The 11,172-nt window shown below is 36.3% G+C and overlaps 1 protein-coding gene across 1 annotated transcript in view; it reads right to left on the bottom strand.

The window, feature by feature from the left end:
• Positions 1-1,037: 1,037 nt before the first annotated feature.
• LOC150100904 (uncharacterized) overlaps positions 1,038-11,172 on the bottom strand; it is a 243,714-nt gene continuing 233,579 nt past the window's right edge. The window contains exons 16-17 of the mRNA XM_090401933.1: positions 6,075-6,272; positions 1,038-3,226 (exon numbers count right to left, since the gene is read on the bottom strand). Coding sequence (XP_090258059.1) covers positions 1,038-3,226; positions 6,075-6,272 — 2,387 coding nt within the window. The remainder of the gene's footprint in view (positions 3,227-6,074; positions 6,273-11,172) is intronic.

Genomic DNA, 11,172 nt, shown 5'->3' with positions numbered 1-11,172 from the left:
TAGTTTGTACTACGTACTGGAACTACGTGCTTTAGCTCACGCTAGTAGTCGCCGATCCTTTTATAGTTTACTATATTCGGCACGAAACTCTCTGATTCCAATCTCTGAGTTTCTTGTTTGGTTTCAAAACAATGTGGGATTTAATATCCCCTTAATTTAAATAATGTTTATATGGCCGAAATGAAGCCTATTGGCTCTTTATATTTAAGTAATTTTAGCTTGAAAACTAGATAAAGTGAAAGACTCCAATGTTTTTTTTTTTTGCCAGTCGTTTTGGTAGAGGCAGAGTTTTCTGTTTTATGTCTAATCTAAATTAAGCTTAGAGCTTACCAGTTTAATTACTTCAAATTAATAAAATAAAATAAATAAATGGCACTGTAGCCTTATGGCAGTGCTTCCTGTAACCATAACCCTCCACAGAAAAAGATCGCTGTAGGTTCTACCAGTGCCGTAACGAGGGCGTGGCGAAAGAGGCGTCCGCCACGGGCGCAACTAGGTTTGGGGCGCAAAATCTAAAAAATAAATAGATATAAAAGTCCCCTATTTTATAATGTATTTTAACTTTTTGGCAATACGCCGTTTTAGACACACAAATTCTGCAACACACTGCAACTCATTTTGATTGGATTAATAGTAAGTATTTAACATATTGCATTTAGTAAAATTTAACTTGTTACATTTAAATTTTTCAAAATTTTTGTAATTGTTGAGTTGGGGGCAAGTTAGACACTTGCCACAGGCTCTAGTTGGGTTCTACTAGTCTTCCTACTATAGGGAAACTTTTCTAGGTCTTTCTTTCGGCTAGTCTTGAGTTAGTCGATCTCTGGTACAAAAGTAGGCTTTTTCTTGAAACCCAAATTTCTTAACCGTGAATCATATGATTCCACTTTGGGAGTGAATATTTGAAGCATATCATTTAACACAAATAATTATTGCGCTGACACAAAGCTAACTTTTCTAATTTAAGGATCTTGTAAACAATGTGTATCTCACTAAATTGGAAACAACAGAAATATTTTTCAATTTTGAATTTTCCCTCACCTTTGACTCGGAAGTAATCTTCCCTGTCGGCTAACAGGTGGCACTGTAGGAGCGGAAGACGAAGGATAGGAGTAACGTTTCTGAGTCTTCGGACCATCACGTTTCGAACGAGATTCATCGTGATCTGCAGTCCCTCGTTTGTCAGAATGAAGGTTTGAACCACGGATTTTGCACCTTAACGAAAGCTGCCTACCAGGCCCTCGTTCGGGAGGTTGAATATCTACTGCCGGAGGGGAGAGAATATCTTCTCTTTGTTCTGCCCCATCCCTGTCTGGAGGATCACTACTCTCTGATTCTTCTGAAAGTTGACTTGAGCAAGAGGTGTGGCGTAGAAAAGGCGGTCGTACGTCGCGTCTTCTCGGATGTTCTGCATATTCGTCGCTGTCCATTCTGTCATAGTGGTTTGGTTTTGAACCATGGACTAAAAGACGAGAAGCGATCTCCTCACTTTCTTGTGGAACCATCAAAACAAGTGGATTTACAGCTTCTGTTCCTCTTCCACGTTTCTCTGTGGGTGTGAACTCATCAGGCCTTGACGTTTCACTGTTGTTATTTTCGTGGTGTCCGAGACGATCTCTTGGATTTAGGATGTTGATATCAGGAGTTGTGTCGGGTGTTACACAATGGAAATCTATAATGTCTACTCCAATGCCTTCGTCCTCGATTGAGTCATGCGTGCTGAAAGAATGCGCGGGACTTTTAAAAAGTAGCTTGTTTTTACCGTGATGGTTCTCTCTCATCGATAGTCCTACACTTCCTACAGAGGATCTTCTTTTTGCAGCTGCACCTGGAGCAGAATTCTCGAAGCAATGATACAATTGAGGAAACTGGAATTGTCTTTCGTATTTGGGGACAAGATAAGAGGGAGAAATTGAATTAGGACTTTTATGAGGTGCTGCGAGTTTATTGCTAATTGTTGGTAAATGTTGGTTTTCTAAATCGTCCGTTAGAGGGCTGCTGGAATTGCATCTTGAGAGCCCAGGACTAGATAAGGAAGAGTAACCTGAAGTACTGAGATTGGACTCGGATATGGTGCGGTCCGAATTTGAACAAATCACAGCTAGGGGACTGAGGTAGTTCATAGGCTTCACTGGGTTTGGAGTGCGGGGTGGACTCATTTCATCAGAATCGCACGAACTCATGTTTGAGGTTATAAGTATTTTGGGAGTAGGCAAATCCACAGAATACTTTCGGGGTATTGAAAACTCCCTTTTGGGTTTCGAATCTGGGAGGGACAGTACATTAATTTGAGGCACATCGAGGGGTTTGGTAGGGGTATCTTGGTGCACTTGAGAGGAGTAAGGCTGTGGCACTTCCAGAAAAATACCTGATGATTCAGAGCTACCCTCGTTTTCAATAGTACAGTCTTCGGGTAGAGGGTCAGGTGATGGTTCGATTAAATAATCACAACTCGAATCTTCTGGGGTGATTCTGATTTCTGGCGGGATTAAGTGCTTGGGATTTGTTGGTTTCTCTTCCTCGCTATCATCTTCATTGTTGTCTGCTTCATCATCTTCGATGTCCTCGTGGTCGGAGCGTCGTGGCGATGACTTGGTAGACACCGAAACATCAACGGATACTTCACTAGTTTTAGGCTCTCCAGTCATGCTGTCCGAAGATGAATTTTGTTCCACAGACATCTCTTTAACTGGAAGTTCAGAAAATGATGGCGTCCGTTGACGAGCGAATAGTGGTGATAACTTAGTGATCATGAAACTTGTTTCAGCCATCCCATCGTCGGTCAGTTTGGTCGGAGAGGTGCCATCATGGGATTTTTCTCGCTTCAAGCTGCTTTGAATCTTTCTTTCGCTTATCCGAAAGAATTCATCGAGACTCATACGTCTCTGACTTGGCGAAGGGTTTGATGTCACCAGAGATTGTAGTATCCGAGACTTTTCTTCTTCATTTCGTTCGGAGGTGTCTCTCACTGGTTTCTCGGATTCAGAAGGTTCCTTTTTCTTTGTTGCAGATATTGCTTGAGCTTTCTTTAGTATATCATCGAAAGTAAAAGGACATGCTTGTTCAATATCAGTAGGACTTGTGCTTCCTCCTCGGATGCTTCGGATACTGTGCTTACGGATACGACTGAGAATTGATTTGGTATTAGTCTGTGGACTGAGGTTGGCAGGCGTTACGCTAGGCTGCGTCGAACTAAGACTATATCGTGTTGCAGGAGGAGAAGAGTCTGAAAGAGAATAAAGCAATAGTTCAACGGAAAAAAAAAATATATATATTAAGTATGCTTAAGAAGTTAGTGAGAACTTATCGTTTTTATAGTTATAATTATATCTATCTATCTATGTATACATATCTAAATATATAGATTCTATCTATCACTGGAGATCTGTAACTATGTATAGTTATAGTTAACTATACATCATAGATATATAGTTATAGTTCTTATAGAACTTGTAATGAGAACGATACTGCATAAAATTTAAATTATCCAGCTATATGTTGATATGATAGTAACAACTGAATTAACATATAAGATTATTACAAATGATCTTTACATTATGGAAAAAATATTAGACAAAATGGAAGAAGACTTACACTATTAAGAACAACTCAGTTACTAATGCACCTGCTATACTCGAGATAGCTGCAAGGACGAAGAGGAGGTTCAGAACAGCGGGTAACAAATGTTTGACCTCCCCCCCCCCACACCCCATCAAAAACGGATCAGCAAATGATAACTACCGAGAAAGACGAAACATATACAACGTAGTCAGACTCTGGGATATTTTTAGGCGAAAAATGTAGACCATAAAGCCCGGTTAACTTCTCCTCTCTAGCCGGTTTATCTAAAATTGAAATACATCGATTTTTATTACTTGTGCTTCTTGTTTGCCTTGAATAATAATGTTCTGTTTATAATTGTATCTGCAGTTCTAACACTACAATATAATTTGGATTTAGAAAATATCTAAAAACTTATTTCACTATTTATGTCAAGAAAATGAATATGAATGATTTTTATTATTCAGTAAGGCAAATAAATCTAATAATTTTCAAACATGATTCACAGTGGTAAATGCTTTATAAAAAACTATTCTGTTTTTCTTCTTCTTCTTTCTTAATCATCTCAGAATAATTTATGGAAAGAAGTGAATGAAAATAAAAAGCAAACTGTTTGCTTTTTATTTTCATACTTTTATTTTTTTTTCCTATGAAGGAGTGTCCTAGGTTCGATTCCCGTCAGTCACATGAGGAGCTGAAGGATCTTTTCTCAGCCATAGCCAAGTTAGCCGGACGTGGGCAGTAGGGTTTTTCATCCCGCAAAGCAGGATCAGCCTTGAGAACTCAACACCACTACTGTATAAAACGTTTTACCACATGTTTGCAAACTATTAAAGATTTATTTACCTTGCTACAAAGATATTCTAGAACATTTTGATTTTGTTCCTGAAAGGCTTGCTATTTTGCGTTGTTATTTTACTATAATAAATATTATTCTTCAGTAATTACTTAATTTATTTTTACAGTATTTTTTTCTTTATTTTTTTTTGAGGAATTTTTCCTCAATTTGCGACAAGTACAAACAGTTGTACATTTGCTTCCTAGTGTTGATTTTGATAACACATTCGGTGTTCTTACGCTATATATATATCAAAATGTAGCGCGATCTAAAAAAAAGTGTGATTAAGGAAAATAAATTATAGTTTATTTTATGAAATTAAATTTTTTAGATCGATGCCGAGTTCGACTTGGCCTGGGACTCGTCGAGTCTCAAAACACTGAATCCTTCCCCCAACCTACGTTCATGTAGACCATGTGCAGATGAAATGTGAACATGTTCTAGAATGTTCCTAACGTTGAGAAGAAACTCTTTTTCGTTACGACATTCGGAAAATACTGTGAGAAAATATGGTTAGAGGTTTAACGCGCCTTGAAATCCCCACCTGTGTTCGAAGTGCTTGTAAAATTTAACTCATTTAAAGGAGTTGAATGGCGTAAAAATTTATTTTTTCAAGTTTTCCTAACTTTTGTTAATATTTTGGAATATAAAGATCATCTGTAATCACAGTGCATTTAAGTTTTTTTTTTCTTACTGAATACTCACACTGACCTTTTTTTTTTATATAAACCCGGTGGACTAGTTTTTAATAATGTTGTCGAAATGATAGAAGGACGTATATCGTAGACTGTACTTGTATGTTTTTCATTGGAAAACAAAAGAACTGCAATAGACGTGAACAGATTTATATAAGTCCAGACAAATCGAAGATAAAGGTTTTAGTACTGTTCATTTTAGACATGGAAAGTTTTATATTTCGGAAAGAATACCTAATCAAGATAAACTATATGGAATTCCTCAGATTCTGACACTAATGGAAATTTGCCAAGTGCCTACCCCACTCGCTCACCCACCCTCAACAGGAAAATATATAATTTCAAGTGAGTAAATCTTGAGTATTTTTGCTACGCTTTAATAGTTCAGCGATCCTCCTTTTTCTTTTAATATATATTATTTCTTATATTAGAAATAATAATTATAATAATAATAATAATATATTATTATTATTATTATTATTATTGTATTATTAAATTATAAACTTATTTCAACATATGAAACTAACATTTATTTTCTCTCTATTTTTACAAAACATTTCGAATCTAATTTATGTAACTTAGTTAATTATCATGAAAAGTGCAATCAATAAAAGTAAGTTTAGGCAAAACTTTGACACCTATCGGTATAAATAAAACCCAACTATGAAAAAGAAATTCTACTCTAATCAATTGATGAGAGGAAAATCCACACAACTGATGAATTCCCAGAGCTAAGAAGCATGAAGCTTTCGCCCATTTATGCGATATTGAGTATTGCAGGAGAGCTTTTGATTGGTCAAGTCTGACCACCAATTCACGTAACTCAACTTTCAGGAAAAGTGCGTGAGCAAGTCATCTCACTATCAAAAACAAATTATAGACAGGAAGTGATATTGGGCTGTATTGTTTAGACATTTCGAGGATGCGATCCCGTCATATAAATTCGCCTTACTACTAAAACCCTTCCATAAAAGACTTACGGTTTTTACTTCGCTCTATTTCATCCGCCAGTAATCTTTCTATCTTGTCGGCAAACTTCCTCTTGATACAGTACACGCACAGAATCAAAAGAAGAACTGCAGACACCGTAATGAGCCCTAGCCAAAATGGTTCTTCCAGCATCCTTTGACTTAATGGCTTGTAAATAATTCGAGGATGGTAACGTTCACAGCGAGAACCTGAATAAGATGAAAAGAGAAACCATAAAAAAAGTATTATTCCATTAATGTAACAAAAGAATTTAACATTCTTTCTTAGGTATATATATATAAAAAGAAAGAATTCAACAATTACGGTAGAGACATGGAGACATTAAATGAATATTAATAAATGGATAATCTATTCTAAAATATCAGGTCTTATTGTTTAAAACATACGGAACGTTTGCATTAATTTCTTCTGTGCATTAGACCAATGGGATGAGTGTAAAATATATATTATCTTTCCAGGCAAAATAAACATGGCTTTATTGGCTTTGCATATTAAATACACTTCACTATTGCGGTTTCACTTCTCTCCTGACTCGAAATTCTAGATCTATGTTATTTCAACTGTGAAATTAGATTACATTTGATTGTACAGTAGCGAATAAATTAATCCGAACAAGCGAAATTTTTCTCACGTTTTGGTTTCGATTTATTATTTTCGTTTTTTTTTTTTTTTTTTTTTTAGTTCACCATTTTGGTTGAGTGCTGCGTATTTAACTGTCTTTACGATGTTTATTAATAGTGTTGTGCGTTTTTAATAGTGTAAACAAGTTACATTCGTAGTGTTTTATTCATTTTGTGTAGCTATAAAATGGATACATCTCCAAGAAAGCGTTCAAAAATATGTATTCTTTCTTAGCACACATCCATGATTCAAAGACAAATTGACAATGAGTATGGTGTGGGTTTGGGTACTCTCAATGCAATTTTAAAGAGGTTTAGGGAGACAGGTACTTTTTCTCCTGATAGAAAATAAAAATGTGGGCGAAAAAGGAAAGTACTATTTACTCTTACTTTCTAAAGTACTACTACACTTACTCAAAATCGTTTACTAGTTAGGAAAAGCGAAATGAATTCAAGATTGTCTACTGTAGACACAGAGACTTGGCAGCTAGTGGGATTAATGTTTCTGACATGACAGTCTGTAGAAGTTTGTTGGAAGCAGAGAGGATTGCCCACAGATCAAAAAAAAAAAAAAGAAGAAATAATTAACAAACTGTTAACGAAGGCTCCAATGGGAAAATGCACAAAGATTGGACCGTTGAGAAGTGGAAGAAGGTCATATTCTAATATGAGAACCATTTCTTTTTCCAAGGCGCGCGAGCACCCTATGTTAGCAAATTAGCTGCTGAGAAGACGTCTCCTGTCCACTTTATACAAGTTCCTAAACACGCCGCTAAAAAGATATTCTGGGGTTGTTTTACATATGAAGGTCCAGGATCATTTGTGCCTGTTGACGGTATGATGAAAAGCGACCAATACCTATTGGAAAACAGTGTGGTCCCACAGATTTAGAAAGACAAAGGATTCATCTTCCACAGGATCTCCCTCCATGCCACACATATTATTAGGTCCCACAGATTTAGAAAGACAAAGGATTCATCTTCCACAGGATCTCCCTCCATGCCACACTTCAAAAAAAGTGAAAATGTTCCTCAAAAATCACAACATCCGATTGCTTCAGTGGGCAGTTAACTCTCCAGATATCAGATGGAATCAGAGTGTTTCTATGCCTAAGCGAATTACTGAACTTATTAGGAACAGAGGAGCACATATTATTAGGTAAAGTTAAATAGTTTAATTTTTGTACTTATTTTTTTCTTTAAAATGTGATTGTTCAGATTAATTTGTTCGCTACTGGTTACTGTATTTACGTTTTAACTTGGTTCATTATTTCGATCTCGTTCATAAAAATATCCAGCGATCAGCTCTTTCTATTAGATGTCCGTCATTAAATCGCATGATTTAATGACAGAAATCATACTGATGATTTATTTACTGGTCCAATTTAAACTATTAAAATAGTTGAAGTTGGCAGTTCTCGTAGTACTGCATTTGTTAATTACTTCAGTTATACACTGGTGTCCAAAAGCTAAAGGACGAACTACATTTTTACATGTATATGAAAACATTTTCATGGCTGCAGCCAAATATGGACATAAATTTATCGCCAACTGCCAGCATACTAATAAATTATATCGAGATATAATTACACATAAGAATGTGATATAAATTTCGTAGCACTTAAATTGCAATACATTTTTGGCAAATTGGCTTTCAAGAAAACTATGCGGAGAGACATTTCAGTATGGAATCTGTCCACCCCGAGCTGCGATGTACAGTTCTCGCAACGTCTTACTATCCTTAGCATCAAGTCATTCAAGAATTCTTGAGGCAATCTAGCACTTCTCCTTCAGAGCAAGAATAAGCCTTGTTTGTTTTCTGGGAGGTGAGGGGATTTCGAGCAGCAATGTGTCGTACTTTTGTGTCCCAAATATGTTCAATGGGATTGAGATCTGGGGAGCGTGATGGTCACTCAATTCGATTAACATCCTCGGTCTCCAGAAGTATCTCCACTGTTCGTGTACGATGCGGTATGGCATTGTCATTCATAAAAAATTAATTCTTCTACAGCACTACGGAACAATCGAACATGACATTGAAGAACTTCGTTGCAATATCGTTCAACAGTCATAGTTCCTTTTTCCAGCACTTGTAGCTCAGTGAGCCCGATAAGCATATTGCTCCCCAGCACTATCTATCTATCCCTTTCAAGAACATTCTCGCGATTCACCAATACGACTTTCACGCCAGATTAAGTGTCGTCTGGAATCGGAGGAAACACTAAAATGACTCTAAAGAGTAATTTTAGCGCATAGGTATCTTGTCCAGTTTTTATGGATACAACACCACTGAAAACGTGCTCTACGATGAGCTGTTGATAAAGGGACGAAAACGTGCTCTACGAAAACAGACTTCAGTCCTTCGGGCGTATAGGCCTGCTTGTCGTAGACATCTTGCCACAGTTTGTCGAGATATCTGCATGCCTGTGCTTGAATGGAGCCGACTTGTATAAGATTTCATCTGAAGGCGATTTACCTTCAGATGAAAGAAAGCTTTTTTTAAGCTCTTTGAATCGTAGACAGGATTCAAACTCAGGTTTATCGAAATAAAGGGCATCGTCAAAACCGAAGGACACATTGGAAGCTCTGGCCAACTAGGTTGGCAAACCTGATTACTTACATGTACTAACATGGTTGGCAGAATAGTTAGCATCCACACTCTCCATTCAACAAGCTATGGGCCGAAATCTCACTGTGACACGGATATGTGTGAATATTTTTAAATGGTAGGTGATTTTCACTGTTTGACATGAGGCATCACCCTGCTTACTGGGTACCTGGATACAACCTCAGAGAATTAGAAAGAAAGAGTACAACAACAACAACTATCCTCATCTGTGATCTGAAGCGCTAATACTCATACTGTTGTTTGTAACAGTAGGACTTTTATGATAGATTTTTAAGATGTGGGAATAAAAACCCGAGTTTCCAAGAGGGAAAAGCCAATTTTCTTGTTCCAGAGATCAAGTACTTGGAAACTGGTTGAAGACAGCCCCACAGAAAGTTCCTGTAGTCGGGGATAGAACTGAACCCATTTCTGCTGACAATCTAGAATTTTGGTATTAGAAACGTTTTCGCAAGGCCACACAGGTTTATTATTATTATTATTATTATTTCTTTTGAAAGGAAGCTTTTTTCCAAGCAACTTTATGCCTCCAATAAGCAGGGTGGTTGCTCACACAGGATGATGAAATGCCTCTCCCACCTATTTCTTCAGTGTTAGTCTTTTGACTATCACTTTCCTGCTATACATTAATACGCGAATTTGAGCAGTGGTTAAATAAGAAAAAAGTCAGAGAACTATAACCCTGGTCACAATATATCCTATATCCTAAAATTTGGAGGGGGGGAGAAAAAAGTAACAAAGTGCAGTACACATGTCAGTTTCCTGAAAAAAAGAGAATCCTTTTCATATCCTATGTCTATGATAATAATAATAATAATAATAACCAAATCATTAGAGAAGGTTACAATGATCTGAAAAGAGATATCTTTTCAGATTATCGTAAGCCAGTTTGGCACGTTTATAGGTATTTATGAATTTCAATGCTCTTCGATTCCTCATTTGCCCACAAAGCTTGTTTCTACTTTTTCCCCTTTGTAGCAAATTCCACCTAGACTGCTCAACTGAACGAGTATTCGTAATCCATTGACTTTTCTCTAAACCTACAGTAAATTAGAAATATTTCAGCTTATAAACATTCATTTTGTCAGTTTATAAATTTAGAAGAAATTACATTCATTGTTCATACTTATCACCAAGCTAAAGAGAAACAAATTGTTGTTGATAAAATGGGAGTTTAGATTTTTGGTAAAGTAATTCGTCAAAATAAAGCAGTTATTTGGTTGTGATTTATCTTGGTAATAAACATGAATGTTGCATACAGTTTCGTCTAAATTTTAACAACAACGAAGAATCAAACCTATAAAATGAGGCGCAGTATTAGGATTACCAAACTTAGTTCGTCCTCTTCGAGTTATTTGATAGAACATTCTTCAGAATTTTAAGGATTGGCATTCAACAACGCGTATTATTTCATAAATATGTCCATAAATTCCTCCTCTTCTCCTCCCACCTACTCTATGCCAATGTGTTGTTGTAAAGTTTATAATGTTTTTTTTTTTTTGCATGGGATTGCTATAACATAAATGCGGTTCAAATTATAAGCAGTAAAGTAATTTGATATATGGAACTCGAAAACGATTTTTTTTTTCATATTCTTTGTTTACTTTTGTTCGTCGTCGATTCGTAACGCTGTGGAAAGATTCAAGTTTATGTTAATAATACTAAGTTAATTTGTCGTATTTATTTGTTTTCTAAGTGTGCGAAATAGTCTGAGTTAGTTAATCGTAAGTAAAATGCATATATTTGCCTCAAACTATATATTGTTGGTATGGTACCTACAGAACAATCGTGGCCAAGATGCCTTTGTTGGTCGAGCTAAATTTGTGTGATTTTGTCCAGTGTA

This window comes from Typopeltis vanoorti, chromosome 12 (genome assembly GCF_054136105.1).
Source record: "Typopeltis vanoorti isolate ZY-2024b chromosome 12, IOZ_Tvanoo_1.0, whole genome shotgun sequence".
Taxonomy (NCBI): Eukaryota; Metazoa; Arthropoda; class Arachnida; order Uropygi; family Thelyphonidae; genus Typopeltis; species Typopeltis vanoorti.
Note: the sequence above shows the minus strand (reverse complement) of the source record. Positions and strands in the feature narration are given on the sequence as shown.